This window comes from Trichechus manatus, unplaced genomic scaffold (assembly GCF_000243295.1).
Source record: "Trichechus manatus latirostris isolate Lorelei unplaced genomic scaffold, TriManLat1.0 scaffold00052, whole genome shotgun sequence".
NCBI lineage: Eukaryota > Metazoa > Chordata > Mammalia > Sirenia > Trichechidae > Trichechus > Trichechus manatus.
The window spans coordinates 3281692-3298499 of NW_004443988.1; the positions used below are offsets into that span (position 1 = coordinate 3281692).

Below are 16808 nucleotides of genomic sequence, written 5' to 3' on the forward strand. Positions count from 1 at the left end.
GTTGTGATCCCGGTCAGAGCAGTCAGTGGTGGTAGCCAGGCACCATCTAGCTGTACTGGACTCAGTCTGGTGGAGGCCTTGGTAGCTGTGGTCCGTTAATCCTTTGGACTAGTCTTTTCCTTGTATCCTGCTGTCTGTATTCTCACTTGCTCCCGAAGGGGTGAGACCAGTGGAATATCTTGGATGGCTGCTCATAGGCTTTTAAGACCCCAGATACTACTCACCAAGGTAGAATGTAGAACATTGTCTTTATAAACTGTGTTATACCAGTTGAGCTAGATGTTCCCCGAGACCATGGTCCCCACAGCCCTCCACCCAGCAGTTCAGTCCCTCAGGGAATTTGGATGTGTCTATGGAGCTTCCATGACCTTTGCTTGTACAAGTTGTGCTCGTTTCCCCAGTATTGTGTACTGTCTCACCCTTCACCAAGGATACCACTTATCTATTGCCTATTTAGTATTTCCCCCCACCCCTTCCATCCCTGGTAGCCAACAGAGATTGGTACTTTTCATGGGTTTTTACAATAGAGGTCTCATACAATATTTGTCCTTTTGTGCTTGACTTATTTCACTCCGCATAATGTCCTCCAGTTTCATCCATGTTATGAGATGCTTCACAGATTCATCGTTGTTCTGTATCGTTGCATAGTGCTCCATCATGTGTATGTACCATAGTTGGTTTATGCATTCATCTGTTGATGAGCATCTAGGTTGTTTCCATCTTTTTGCTATTGTGAACAATGCTGCCATGAACGTAGGTGTGCATATGTCCATTCGAGTGAAAACTTATTTCTCTAGGATATATTCCAAGGAGCGGGATAGCTGGATCATATGGTACTTCTATTTCTGCCTTATTAAGGAAGCGCCAAATCGATTTCCAGACTGGTTGTACCATTTTACATTCCCACCAACAGTGTGTAACTGTTCCAGTCTCTCCACAACCTCTCCAACATTTATTATTCTTACATCCATATTTTCAAAAATGTGTATAGTTTTCCATCTCCTGAAGATTTAAGCTCTTTTATACCTACTCTTCCCCTTTACCTTTTCACATCCTTCTAATGATTTTTGCTTTTTAAAATTTTTTATTGTACATTACTCTTAATGGTTTTAACTTAGCTTTTGTTTCCCCTACCAATAAGTAAAAATATACGCAGTCTTTTTTTTCCCCTTTAAACCTCAGGTTTATCGTTGATCTATGGATGGTATGATTGTATTTATTTAATAATGTAATAATAAAAGCAAACCTGTTGTCTGCAAACTGAAAAGAACATTGAAAATACCTTGTATCTAACCATCATTTTTAATGGCTGCATTTTTAAAGCATATAGTTCATTTAATTATATAATTCTTTTAAGATAACAGTTTTCGATATTATAAAAATTTTTTTACACTTATATGATTTATCGCTCTATAAATCCAATGCCTTACATTTAGTAAATATTGACTAATATTCTTTGACGGCCACCACTCATCTGTCAGTGGAGACTTGCGTGTTGCTATGATTCTGAACAGATTTCAGTGGAGCTTCTAGATTAAGACAGACTAGGAGTAAAAGCCTGGCGATCTGTTTCCAAAAATCAGCCAGTGAAAACCCTGATCACAACTATATGATCCCATTCTGCCAGGGTCACCATGAATCAGATGCCGACTTCACAGCAGCTAGGAACAACAACAATACACTTTGAATGAAAAGTGCTCAGCTGTTAAATCAAGTGATTAGCTGTTCAGTCTGTAGGAGAAAAATGCTGTGGTCTGTTTCCATAATAAAGATTAAACCAGACAAAACCTGCTGCCATTCCAGTTGATTCTGACTCACTGTGACCCTATAGGACAGAGTAGAACTGCCCCATAGGATTTACAGAGAGCAGCTGGTGGGTTCGAACTGCTGACCTTTTCGTTAGCAGCTGTAGCTCTTAACAATTGTGCCACCAGGGCTCCATAGTAAAGGTTACAGCCTTGGAAACCCTAAGGGGCAGTTCTGCTCTGTCCTATAGGATCGTTATGAGTTGGAATCTACTTGACGGCAACAGGGTTTTTGGTTTGGTTGGTTTTTTTAAGTCTAGGAAATAATTTTGAAGAGAAATACAGAAAGGATTAAGAAGTCTTTAGAAATACAAAATACACACGAGACGATGGAGATATCTAATTTATTACTGCGTTCCTTTGTTAAGGATGGTTTGCTTTAGTAGCGCCTACCTTTAGCTAAAAGGAAGGGTCTGAAGTTCCAATTGAGGATGTTGTTGAAGGTGTTATCCCCTACCCTGTGTTCTACACTCCCTTTCTTGAGAAATATTCCATTATCAGTTTTATAATCAATGTACAATAAAAATAATATTTGCTTTTTGTATATATATTCTCCAGAGAGGATTTAAGAAACATGTTCTTACCAGATAGAGCCTGTTGGAGAGTTGAAATATTTTTAACGCTTTGTGGAAGTGTCTAAATCTATTTTGTTTCTGTTTGGGTTGTTTTTCTTTAGCCTTAAATCTGTACAGTAGCCACTGGGACTTTAATATTAAACACCTTGTCATGACCTAATTGTAACACTTTCCTAAAAATATTACAGAACGATATTGTTTCAAGCATATATAAATAGAACTTCTAATCCCTGTTCCAGGGTGACTTTTTAAAGTCTAGTCATGAATTAAAACTAGTTTATACAAGTTTATTAAATAAAGCACTGCAATCTAACATTTTTAAAATCATATTTAATTTTAAAACATTGAAAAGTCAGTGATTTTTTTTTTCTTTTCCTGTATACTCAGTGTGATTTTGCTTCTCTTGGTTAAGCGACCAAATTAAATAGAACAGACCCTGATTTTTCCTAACTTGTATTTTGACAACTGATAATTTTAATAGGGAGATCATAACTGTTGTCTGTGTATAGTTTTACCCTAAGTAAAGTGGCCTTTGTGCTTTTTAACTTGTAAGTTCTAATCTAATTCTGGATGGCTAAGGTTGGAGAGAGATAATGCTGGGGGGTGGGCGGTGGGGTGGTCATGAAGATGAAGAGATGGAGAAGTGGCAGTATGAAGACTGGATTGTTCTCAACATTTTGGGGTTAGATTCATGCTGTTCCTTAACTCTGTACTGTGTTTGACTTCTAAAATTTCTCTCTGTGCCCACATTGCCTTCAAACAAATCAGCCTAATGAGTTTTAAAAAGTTTTTAGTTGTGTATTTTACAAATTTATCTTTATCCTAGACATAATTTGCTTTTCATATTCATGACTTTAAATATGATTTCACAGCTTTAAATTTATAATTGTGGGGTAAGAGGCACCTTTTTTCTTTTTAACAGACACATATTATTTTTAATGAGGATCCAAATCTGTGAAATTACTGCCATTCTTGTATTATTAAGAGTGATTTTCTTATAGAGCAAAAACCTGCCTTTTAAAAAGCTAATGAAATGATAGCATAGGACTCTAGGTGTATACATTTTTTTACTCCCAAGTTTTGTTTTGAAAATTTCCAAACATATAAAAATGAAGAGAACAATTCCATGTATACTCATCACCCAGCTTCATTAATTATCAAGTCATGGCCATATTTCTGCAGTTGGTTTGTTTAAACCAGAATCCAAATACAGTCCATATATTGCAGTTAGTTAAGTATTTTTAAAATCTATTTCCATCTCTTCTTTTCTCCCTTGTAGCCGGGCACCATCTAGTTCTTCTGGTCTCCAGCTAATGAAGTCTCTGGTTTATGTGGCCCTTTCTGTCTCTTGGGCTAATACTTTCCTTGTGTCTTTGGTGTTCTTCATTCTGCTTTACTCCAGGTTTTTGGGACCAGTTGATGCATCTTAGATGGCTGCTTGCAAGCTTTTAAGACCCCAGATGCCACTCACCAAAGTAGGATACAGAACATTTTCTTAATAAACTTTGTTAGCCAGTTGACCTAGATGTCCCCTGAAAGCAAGGTGCCCAGATCCCTACCCCTGCTACTCTGTCTCTCAAAGTGTTTGATTGTATTCAGGAAACTCCTTATCTTTGGTTTAGTCCAGTTGTGCTGACTTCTCCTGTAGTGTGTGCTGTCCTTCCCCTTCACCTAAGATAATACTTGTCTACTATCTAGTTAGTGAATAACCCTCATCCTCCCCCCACCCTCGTAATCGTCAAAGAATGTTTTTTTTTCTGTGTTTAAACCTTTTCTTGGAGTTCTTATAATAGTGGTGTTATACAATATTTGTCCTCCTGTGACTGACTAGATTCACTCAGCATAATGCTCTCCAGATTCCTCTGTGTTATGTTACACGGCTTCATCATTGTTCTTTATCGTTGTGTAGTATACCATTGTGTGAATATACCAGACTTTGTTTATCCATTCGTCCGTTGATGGGCACCTAGGTTGTTTCCATCTTTTTGCTATTGTGAAGAGAGCCGCAGTGAACATGGGTGTGCATATATCTATTCATGTGACAGCTCTTATTTCTCTAGGATATATTCCAAGGAGTGGGATAGCTGGATCCTATGGTACTTCTATTTCTAGCTTTTTAAGGAAGTGCCAAATCGATTTCCAAAGTGGTTGTACCATTTGACATTCCCACCAACAGTGTATAAGTGTTCCAGTCTCTCCACAACCTCTCCAGCATTTACTATTTTGTGGTTTTTGGATTCATGCTAGCCTTGTTGGGGTGAGATGATATCTCATTGTAGTTTTGATCTGCATTTCTCTAATGCCTGATGATCGTGAGCATTTCTTGTGTCTGTTAGCCGCCTGAATATCTTCTTTGGTGAAGTGCCTGTTCATATCCTTTTCCCACTTTTTAATTGGGTTATTTGTCTTTTTGTTGTTGAAGTTTTGCAGTATCTTGTAGATTTTAGTGATTAGATGCTAATCGGATTTGTTGTAGCCAAAAATTTTTTCCCAGTCCGTAGGTAGTCTTTTTACTCTTTTAGTGAAGTCTTTTGATGAGCGTAAGTATGTGATTTTTAGGAGCTCCCAGTTATCTAGTCTGTCTTCTGGTGCTTGGGCATTGGTACTTATGGTTTGTATTGTGTTTATGCCATGTATTAGCGTTGTCCCTATTTTTTCTTCCATGATCTTTATCATTTTCAATTTTATATTTAAGTCTTTGATCCATTTTGAGTTTTTGTGCATGGTGTGAGGTATGGGTCTTGTTTCAGTTTTTTGCAGGTGGATATCCAGTTATGCCAGCACCATTTGTTAAAGAGACTTTCTTTTCCCCAATTAATGGACTTTGGGCCTTTGTCAAATATCAGCTGCTCATAGGTGGATGAATTTATGTCTGGATTCTCAATTCTGTTCCATTGATCTATGTATCTTGTTGTTGTACCAGTACCAGGCTGTTTTGACTACCATGGCGGTATAATAGATTCTAAAATCAGGTAGTGTGAGGCCTCCCACTTTGTTCTTCTTCTTGAGTAATGCTTTACTTATTCGGGGACCTCTTCCCTTTCCATATGAAGTTGGTGATTTGTTTCTCCATCTCATTCAAAACTGCTGGTGGAATTTGGATCGGGATTGCATTGTATCCGTAGATCGCTTTGGGTAGTATTGACATTTTCACAATGTTGAGTCTACCTATCCATGAGCAAGGTATGTTTTTCCACTTATGTAGGTCTCTTTTGGTTTCTTGCAGTAGTGTCTTGTAGTTTTCATTGTATAGGTCTTTTACGTCTCTGGTCGGATTTATTTCTAAGTATTTTGTCTTTCTGGGGACTATTGCAAATGATATTGATTTGGTGATTTCCTCTTCGAGGTTCCCTTTGTTGGTGTAAAGGAATCCAGCTGATTTTTGTGTGTTTGTCTTGTGTCCTGAAACTTTGCTGAAATCTTCTATTAGTTCCAGTAGTTTTCTTGTGGAATCTTTGGAGCTTTCTGTGTATAAGATCATATCATCTGCAAATAGAGATACTTTGACTTCTTCCCTACCAATTTGGATGCCCTTTATTTCTTTTTCTAGCCTAATTGCTCTGGCTAGGCCCTACAGCACAATGTTGAATAAGAGTGATGATAAAGGGCATCTTTGTCTGGTTCCCGTTCTCAAAGGGAATGCTTTCAGAGTCTCTCCATTTAGGATGACGTTGGCTGTTGGCTTTGTATAAATGCTCTTAATTATACTGAGGAATTTTCCTCCTGTTCCTATTTTGTTGAGCGTTTTTATCATCAATGAGTGTTGGACTTTGTCGAATGCCTTTTCTATATCAATTGATAACATCATGTGGTTCTTGTCTTTTGTTTTATTTATGTGATGGATTACACTGATTGTTCTTCTAATGTTGAACCATTCCTACATACCTGGTATAAATCGCACTTGATCATGGTGAATTATTATTTTGATATGTTGTTGAATTCTATCGGCTAGAATTTTGTTGAGGATTTTTGCGTCAGTGTTCATGAGGGATATTGGTCTGTATTTTCTTTTTTTGTGATGTCTTTACATGGTTTTGGTATCAGGGTTATGCTGGCTTCATAGAATGAGTTTGGGTGTGCTCCATCCTTTTCTGTGGTGTGAAATACCATTAGTACTAGGGTGTTAACTCTTCTCCGAAAGTTTTATAGAATTCTCCAGTGAAGCCATCTGGGCCAGGGTTTTTTTTTGTTGGGAGTTTTTCAATTACCTTTTCCATCTCTTCTTTTGTTATGTGTTTATTTAGTTGTTCTGTCTCTGTTTGTGTTAGTTTAAGTAGTGAGTTTCTAGAAATTTGTCCATTTTCTCTAGGTTTTCAAATTTTTTAGAGTACAATTTTTTTGTAGTATTATGTTATGATTCTTTTAATTTCACTTGGGTCTGTTGTGATATCACCCATCTCACTTCTTATATAGGTTTTTGCTTCCTCTCCTGTTTTTCTTTTGTCAGTTTGGCCAGTGGTTTATCAATTCTGTTGATCTTTTCAAAGAACCAGCTTTTGGTTCTTGTTAACTCTTTCAGTTGTTTTTCTATTCTCTATTTCATTTAATTTTGCTCTAATTCTTATTATTTCCTTTTTTCTGGCACCTGAGAACTTCTTTTGCTGCTCTGTTTCTACTTGTTCCAGTTGTAGGGTTAATGTTTTCATTTTGGCCCTTTCTTCTTTTTGGATGTGTGCATTTATTGCAGTAAACTAACCTCTGGGCGCTGCTTTTGGTGTGTCCCAAAGGTTCTGGTAGGATGTGTTTTCTTTCTCGTTTGATTCTATGAATTTCTTTATTCCACCCTTAATTTCTTCTATAAGCAAGGTATTGTTCAGTTTCCATGTGTTTGATTTTTTTTCCTTGCTGTTTCTGTTGTTGATTTTTGCTTTTATGGCTTTATGGTCAGAAAAGATGCTTTGTAATATTTCGATGCTTTGGATTTTATTAATGCTTGCTGTATGGCCTAATATGTGGTCTGTTATGGAGAATGTTCCGTGTGCGTTGGAAAAGAAGGTATACTTGGCTGCTGTTGGGTGGAGTGTTTGGTATATGTCTGTGAGATCAAGTTGGTTGATTGTAGCGCTTAGCTCTTCCGTGTCTTTGTTGAGCTTCTTTCTGGATGTTCTCTGAAAGAAGTGTGTTGAAGTCTCCTACTACTATTGTGGAGTTGTCTATTTCTCTTTTCAGTGCTGTTAGAGTTTGTTTTATGTATTTTGGAGCCCTGTCATTGGGTGTGTAAATATTTATTATAGTTCTGTTCTCCTGGTTTGTTGACCTTTTAATCATTATATAGTGTCCTTCCTTATCCTTTGTGGCGTATTTTACTTTAAAGTCTATTTTGTCAGAGATTAATATTGCCACTCCTGCTCTTTTTTGAGTGTTGTTTGCTTGATATATTTTTTTCCATCCTTTGAGTTTTCGTTTGTGTCTTTAAATCTAAGGTGTGTCTCTTGCAGGCCGCATATGGACAGATCATGTGTTTTTATCCAATCTGCCATTGTCTGTCTCTTTACTGGTGCATTTAGTCCATTTACATTCGGTGTAATTATTGATAGGTATGAGTTTAGTGCTGTCATTTTGATGTCTTTTTGTGTGTGTTGTTCAGAGTTTCTTTGTTCCACTTTTCTGTGCTGAGTCATTTTTCTTTACATATTTTCTTTTCATTGTTGTTGATTTTGTGTTTTTTGAGTCTTTATATTTTTCTAGTTTTTTTGACTTGTAGAATTGTTAGTTGCCTTTGTCGTTACCTTAATATTTACTCCTCTTTTTCTAAGTTTATACCAGTCTTTTCTTTATATTGCCTTGACTTCCTCTCCATATGAAAAATCTGTCTACATTTTTTAAGTCCCTCTTTTTTTGTTTTAATGTTGTCGTCTTTTACATATTGACTTCTGTTTTCCCTATTTTCAGTGTTTTAGCTTTGATTTATTTTTGTGACTTCCGTCTCTGGGTTGATACCTGGTTGCTTTGTCCTGTGTTTTAGTCTTGGATTATTATCTGATGTTACTCATTCTCTAACTGGTGGACTTTAGTATTTCTTGTAGTTTTGGTTTGGTTTTTGCAAATTCCCTAAACTTCTGTTTGTTTGGAAGTGCCCTAATTTTGCCATCATATTTGAGAGAGAGTTTTACTGGATATATAATTCTTGGCTGGCAGTTTTTTTCTTTCAAAGCTATTATATGTCATCCCATTGCCTTCTTGCCTGCATGGTGTCTGACGAATACTCAGAGCTTAGTTTTATTGACCTTTCTTTGTAGATGAATTTTTGTTTCATCCTAGCCAGTCTTAAAATTCTCCCTTTATCTTTGGTTTTGGCAAGTTTGATTATAATATGTCTTGGTAACTTTCTTTTGGTATCTACCTTATGTGGGGTTCGATGAGCATCTTGGATAGATACCTTGTCATCTTTCACAATATTAGGGAAGTTTTCTGCCAACAAATCTTTAACAATTCTCTCTGTGTTTTCTGTTATCCCCCCCAGTTCTGGTACTCAAATCACTAGTAGGTTATTCCTCTTGATAGACTCCCACATAATTCTTAGGGTTTCTTGATTTTTTTAAATCCTTTTATCTGGTTTTCCCTCTATTAAATTGGTGTCAAGTGCTTTATTTTCATTCGCACTAATTCTGACTTCCATTGCCTCAGTTTTGTTCCTATCACTTTCTATTGAGTTGTCTAATTCTGACATTTTATTGTTAATCTTCTGGATTTCTGATAGCTGTCTCTCTGTGGATTCTTGCAGCCTGTTAAGTTTGTTATTATGCTCGTTTCTAATCTTTTTCATTTTCCCTATTGTGTGTTCTGCATTTTGTTTAGTTTCCTCCCAAATTTCTTGAAGCATTCTGTATATTAATCTTTTGTATTCTGCCTCCGGTAATTCCATGAAATTTTCCTCTTCTGGAAAATTTCTAGATTCTTTATTTTGGGAGCTTGGTGAAGCCATCATGGATTGCCTCTTTATGTGATTTGTTATTGACTGTTGTTTCTGAGCCATCAGTAAGTTATTATATTTATTTATTTTATATTTGCCTGCTGTGTCCTAGTCTCTTGTTTTGTTTTGATATGCCCAGATAGGCTGCTTGTATAAGCTGGTTTCATTATTGGCACCTTTGAAGCGCTAATGTCCTTTCACCAGGTGGTTAGATCTGTTAGTAGGTATGTGAACTCAGGAGTCTGCTCACTTTTCCTGTATGGCCTCAGCTCAGGTGCCCAGGTAGATAGCCACCAAGTGTGTAGTGTAGCCTCTCACCTACTGTCCTAGACAGGCATGGGTGATTGGTGTAGGCACAGGCATCTGGCTGCAGCAGGGGAACACACTCTCAGCAAGGCAGGAGGCTGACAGCCGCCCCCGAGTGTCCAGGAGGATGGCGTGTTCCTGTTCCCTAGAATATATAGGTGAGTGGGTTTTGCAGCCGGAATATCAGCACCCAGTGCTGTTGGCTGTAAGGACTCGGGGGGGGCCTCTTATTCTTGGGCCCCTATTGCAGGTGGCTAGGTGGTGTGGGTTTAGCCACCAGTCCTCAGGCCCCTGATATAAGTGAAGACCCTGCTTAATGGGCAGAGCCATGTCAAATGTCACAAACCTTCTACTTCACAGCTGAAACAGTTCAAGTATATACCCAGTTGTACTGCAGTAATGAGGGCCTATGCTGTTGAAATGGGCCCACACAAGTCTCTGCAGGGGGAGAGGCACTCAAAGTCCATGGATCCCTTATGCCTGTGCCTAGGCAAAGGAGCTGTTTCTACCCTGGGTTCCTGACATAGGAGAGCCGGCAGTTTATTTTTTCCCATGTTTGTTAATTTGTTCACTCTCCAAGGCCAGGAGAGTGCCCCAGGGTGTGTGACGGATTCTGCTTCCAGCCCAGGGGACTCGGCAGTTGCTGAAGCCAGTCCAGGACCCAGTTGGAGCAGGGAGAGGGGAGGTAAATGGGAGAGAGGTTTTTCCCTAAGTGGGGTTGTCTTTGATCCACGCGGTAGGCCATACGTAAGTACTTAACCTTTGCCAATTGTGGGCTGTTTCTCACTGTTTATGGGTAATTGAGTAGACTCTCTGGTGCTGAGCCTCTCCTGGTGCGGAAAATGTGCCTCCCAAGCACCGCTGCTTGCCTGCCTCACCGATCTCCCATGAGCTGATCAGGCCTGAAGGGCTCAGGCTCTCGCCAGGTCAGGTCTGTCAAGTCCTCGCTACTTCCGAACTGTCTCTCCTTCCCCCTGCTACTCAGTCCGGTTCATTAACTTTGCCTTAGATGTTCAGGGCTCCTAGGTTGTCGTATATAATCAATTCACTTGTTTTTTCAGGTCTTTGTTGTAAGAGGGTCATCCACTGGTAGCATCTGACTACTCTGCCATCTTGGTGCCCCGCCTCTGCAGAACATTTTCTTAATAAACTTTGTTATGCCAATTGACCTTGATATCCCTGACAGCATAGTCCCCAGACCACTGCCCCTGCTACTCTGTCCCTCAAAGTGTTTAGTTGTATTCAGGGAACTTCTTAGCTTTGGTGTAGTCCAGATGTGCTGATTTCCCCTGTAGTGTGTGCTGTCCTTCCCTTCATCTAAGATAATTCTTGTCTACTATCTAGTTAGTGAATTCCCTTCTCCCTCCCTCCCCACCCTCGTACCCATCAAAGAATGTTTTCTTCGGTGTTTAAACCTTTCCTTCTGTTCTTATAATAGTGGTCTTATACAATATTTGCCCTTCTGTGACTGACTAAATTCCCTCAGCATGATGCCTTCCAGATTCCTCCATTTTATAACATGTTTCGTGGATTCATTGTTGCTCTTTATTGTTGCATAGTATTCCATTGTGTGAATATACCATAATTCATTTGTCCATTCATCCGTTGATGGGCACCTAGGTTGTTTCCATCTTTTTGCTATCGTGAACAGTGCTGCAGTGAACATGGGTGTGTGTATATCTATTCGTGTGACAACTCTTATTTCTCTAGGATATATTCCAAGGAGCAGGATAGCTGGATCACATGGTACTTCTATTTCTAGCTTTTTAAGGAAGTGCCAAATCGATTTCCAGAGTGGTTGTACCATTTTACTTTCCTACCAACAGTGTGTAAGTGTTCCAGTCTCTCCACAACCTCTCCAGCGTTTATTATTTTGTGTTTTTTGGATTAATGCTAGCCTTGTTGGGGTGAGATGGTATCTCTTTGTAGTTTTGATTTGCATTTCTCTAATGGCTAAGCATCGTCAGCATTTCTTTATGTGTCTGTTAGCGGCCTGAATGTTCTCTTTGGCAATGTGTCTGTTCATATCCTTTGCCCATTTTTTAATTGGGTTATTTGTCTTTTTTTTGTCAAGGTTTTGGAGTTTCTAGTAGATTTTAGAGATTAGACGCTGATCGGATTTGTCATAGCCAAAAATTTTTTCCCAGTCTGTAGGTAGTCTTTTGACTCTTTGGTGAAGTCTTCTGAAGAGCATAAGTGTTTGATTTTTAGGAGCTCCCAGTTATCTAGTTTCTCTACCAGTGTTTGTGCATTATTACTTATGGTTTGTATTCTGTTTATGCCGTGTATTAGGGCTCCTAGCATTGTCTCTATTTTTTCTTCCACGATCTTTATTGTTTTCGATTTTATATTTAAGTCTTTGATGCATTTTGAGTTAGTTTTTGTGCATGGTGTGAGGTATGGGTCTTGTTTCAGTTTTCTGTGGATGAATATCCAGTTATGCCAGTACCATTTGTTAAAGAGACTGTCTTTTCCCCAGTTAATAGTCTTTGGGCCTTTGTGAAATATCTGCTGCTCATAGGTAGATGAATTTATGTTTGGATTCTCAATTCTGCTCCATTGGTCTCTGTATCTGTTGTTGTACCCAGTACCAGGCTGTTTTGACTACCATGTCTGCTCTATTCTTGATAGATGACCAGTGTGTTTTGTTTTTCTGATGGTATCATTATGAATTCATATTTTATGTGTTTCCATTGATTGCATTTGTTATTCAGTTCCATTTTTGGCTCCTCAGAGTCTCTTCAGATTGACTTCTGAATCATTTTGACCCTAACCCAAAATGTTAAGATGTTCCAGGCACAAATTACATGTTTCTTTCCCAGACCTGGGATAAGCTGTTTCTTCAAGAAATCTTGATTCCTTTTTGTGGAAAATGCTACTTACAGACGACAAATCTAAGCACTAGGAGTGTTCATTGTTATTGGTTGCTTATTGCTTTTAGGCTTTTTAAGTGGACAGAGCTAGATTTTTTTTTTTTTTTTTTTTAAAGAGAAAGTACAGTATGAGTTCACTGATATTTCCAATTTAAATTTAGAAATACAAGGGTTTTACTTGGCTTCTTTGATTTTTGTATTTGTATCTCTTTATTGTTACTCTGAAAAAAAAAATGGTGATTTTTAACAGCATGATTACTGTTTTTGTTTTATTCCAGGGTGTCTCAGCCTCAGCACTATTGTCATTTTGGGCCGAGCAATTCTTTCTTCTGGAAGTTCTTTTGGGCATTGTAGAATGTTCAGCAGTATCCCTGACCTCTTCCAGTGGATGCAAATAGTGTGCCCTTCCCTATCCCCACTTCAGTTGTGACAACCAAAAACATCTCCAGACATTGCCAGATGTTCCCTGAGGGGTACATTTGTTCCATGATTGAGACCCACTGCTTTATTCATATACCATAGTTTCATAAAAACAATATCAAGGTAACATTATTATCTGAATTTTTTCCCTGTAGGGTATGTCTCTCTAGGATATACAGTCAAATTACTGTTTTAGTTACTTAAAATGATTCTTCTCTGTATGGTTCTGCCACCAACTTGATGGTCAGTTCAGTTCATTTGTTTCATTTTTACTTTCAATTTTTAGGGATTTCAAAAGAAAAAAAACTTTGTTTTGTAACAATGTAAAATATTTGCATGGTTCTAAAGTTAATCTACAAAAACCAAACCAAACCCATTGTCATCAAGTCGATTCCGACTCATAGCAACTCTGTAGAACAGAGTAGAACTGCCTCATGGGGTTTCCAAGCAGCAGCTGGTGGATTTGATCTGCCAACCTTTTGGGTAGCAGCCCAGAAGCTCTTAACCACTTCGCTACCAGGGCTTCATATACATATGTATATTCATATACAAATATATATATATATATATGTATGTATTCAGAGAAATTTATCTTCTATCCTTGATCTCTCCCCTCTTTTCCCTCTCTCCTAGCCTATAAAAAACCTTCTTTTTTTTTTTAAATTTTGGTCCTTCATTTCTTTTCTAATATAAGCTAGTGTATATATTCATGTCGACCCCTTCTTAGATAAATAGTAGCATATCCTACACATTTTTCTTCATCTTGCTTTTTTTCACTTAATTGTTGTTGTGTGCTGTCGAGTCGGTTTTGACCTAGTGTATTGTTATCCACAACAGTATAAAATTTTTTTTACTGCTGCATCCATTGTGTGAATTTACCGTAGTTTATTTAACAAGTCCCTTTTTGGTAGACATCTGAATTTTTTGCTGGTTTTTATTACAATGAATGTTGTATGTAGTGCTACAGTGAATAAAGTTGTTCATTCACCTTTTCATATTTTTGCTGAAGTATCATTGGGATAGATTTCTAGGTAAATGCATATGTAATTTTGCTAAGTATTGTCGAATTCCCCTCCCTAGTAGTTGCACCATTTTATGTTTCCATCAAAAATGTATGAGAATATTTCCCCAAAGCTTCAGCAGTAAAGTACTTTGCAAGACTTTGACTTTTTGCCAGTTTGATAGGTGAGAAATGGTATCTTAATGTAAAGTTCAGTTGCATTTCTCTCATTATGGGTAAGAATGGACATTTTTTCATATTTTAGAGCCTTTTTTTTCCTGAGAAGTCTGTTCATATCTGTTAACTACTGTTAATTGTTGGCCTTGTTCTTCTCAGTCTAATGTTCTTTATATATTAGCCTTTTATTTGTAGTGTCAGTTGTGAATACTTTTCTTAGTTTTTTTTTTTTACTTTGTGTAAGGTATTCTTAAATTTTTTATTCTTATACAGTTAAATATGTAGTCTTTCCCCTTGTTGCAGAGTTAGGAAGATTTTCCTTTCTTCCCGATGTAGAGAAATTTAGCCATGTTTTCTTTTAATAGTTGAGTTTAATTTTTAAAGTTTAAATCTTGGATATGTTTGAAATTTATCTTAGTTACAATGATTCCACATGACTGTAGAGTTTATTAAAAAGTTCATCATTTCCCAATAGCTTTTTTTCCCTAACAGTATGGACTCATAGATTTTTATTTTGTTCAATGATTTATAATCCACTAGTATCATTATTTTTCTTGATGTTCATTTGTCCTACTTTTGGCCAACGGGATCCTTTTCCAGACTGGCTTTGGTGTCTTTTGATACATCCTCATCATTTGAACACATTCTTTCTGGAGCAACACGCTGTTTCAGGATCGTCTTGTTCTTTCTCTCCTAGCCCTGGAATCAGCCTTTTCTCTAAGGAGCAATGGTTCCTTTTATAGGAGAGTGGTATTTAGAAACCAAGATCTGACTTTTTGGTGTGCTTATTGCTACTAGTGTGTCATGGCTTACATGTCCTCTCAATGGACAATTTGGATTATTTTTGTTGTTGTTAGGTGCCATGGACTTGATTTTCCACTCATAGCAACCCTACGTGACAGAGTAGAACTATACCCATAGAATTTTCTAGGCTGTAATCTTTACGAGAGCAGATCTGTAGGTCTTTCTTCTTCAGAGCTGCTGGTGGTTTTGAACTGCCCACCTTTCGTTTAGCAGCCAAGCACTTAACCGCTGCACCATTTCTAACGGTGATTTATTTGCTCATTTGATACCATACTTTTGTTATAACTGTAAAACAGTATTGCAGAAAGTTTAGGGAAAAAAGGAGATCATCCATAATTCTGTTTTTCCAATGATTATTTTCATTTTTGCTTCTGTCTTCCATATAGATTCAGTTGCATTTTGATTCAGTTGCATTCCTAGTGTAAGAATGGTTTTTGTTTCCTGTATTTTTCACTTATGTATATCTTTTTTACTTGGCTACATAGTAGCCTCATAATTATTTTTGAGGGGTACATATTACTCCATGAAGCAGCTGTATAATGACTTAATTGGATAGTTAGTTTACTTTCAGTTTTTCCTAATCAATGATAGTTGTAGTGGACATTTTTGTGTACATAGGCTACTTTGTTGTTCTTTTAAATTCCCAGGAATATGGAAAATCAGGGTCAAAAGTGTATTTTTCGACATGTGGATACATCTTGTCAGTTTGCTTTCCAAAGAATTACAACTGTGGGGTTTATACTGATTGGGTATTTTGTTACTTATTGGAGATTGAGTGAAATATTTCATTCAGTTTTATATGCTGTTAAACCAAAGGATGCATGAAATTTTTTTTCATTATAATTTTTAGGAAATCTTTCTTTTGTCCGAAAATTATCAGACTCCAACTATTATCTTTTACTATTGCCTTAGTTTGTAGATTAAAATAACAGCTTTGAGTTTGGTCACTTGTTCCTAAGACCTTTTTAGTTCTACCTAAAAAAAAAAAAAAAAAAAAAAAAACCTGTCACCATTGACTTGAATCTGACTCATGATGACCCTACAGGACAGAGTAGAGCTGTCCCATAGGGTTTCCAAGGCTGTAATCTTTATGGAAACAGACTACCACATCTTTCTCCCACAGAGTGGGCGGATGGGTTTAAACTGCCAATCTTTTGGTTAGTAGCTGAGTGTTTAACCACTGTGCCACCAGGGCTCCTTTAGTTCTACTTGTTGCTGCTGTTAGGTGCCATTGAGCGGTTCCGACTCATAACGACCCTATGAACAACAGAATGAAACACTACCCAGTCTTGTGCCATCCTCACATTGTCGTTATGCTTGAGCCCACTGTTGCAGCAACTGTATCAGTCCATCTTGTTGAGGGTCATCCTCTTTTTTGCTGACCCTCTACTTTACCGAGCATGATGTCCTTCTCCAGGGACTGATCCCTCCTGATAACATATCCAAAGTATGTGAGACGTAGTCTCGGCATGCTTGCTTCTAAGGAGCATTCTGGTAGTACTTCTTCCAAGACAGATTTGTTTGTTCTTTTGGCAGTCCATGTATATTCAATATTCTTCACCAACACCACAATTCAAAGGCGTCAGTTATCCTTCCGTCTTCCTTATTCGTCATCCAGCTTTTGCATGCATATGAGGTGACTGAAAATACTATGGCTTGGGTTAGGTGCACGTTAGTTTTCAAGGTGACATCTTTGCTTTTCAACACTTTAAAGAGGTCTTTTCCAGCAGATTTGCCCAACACAATGCATCTTTTGGTTTCTGGTACTAACTTATATTTAAAGAATATTAATATATACATACAAATGAATTTATTTTAACGACTGTATCGATAACATTCACTTTTCTTTTTAATTTTACAGTAAGGCAAAAGAGAATGAAAGAAGCAGATAATCTTGACAGTATAAAAGAAGAATGGTGAGTTAGCTCAAGTATC

At 37.6% G+C, this 16808-nt stretch overlaps 1 protein-coding gene across 1 annotated transcript in view; it reads left to right on the forward strand.

The window, feature by feature from the left end:
* Positions 1-16808, forward strand: part of UBXN2A (UBX domain protein 2A) — a 63940-nt gene that overhangs the window by 13440 nt on the left and 33692 nt on the right. The window contains exon 2 of the mRNA XM_004377560.3: positions 16735-16789. Coding sequence (XP_004377617.1) covers positions 16749-16789 — 41 coding nt within the window. The 5' untranslated portion in view covers positions 16735-16748. The remainder of the gene's footprint in view (positions 1-16734; positions 16790-16808) is intronic.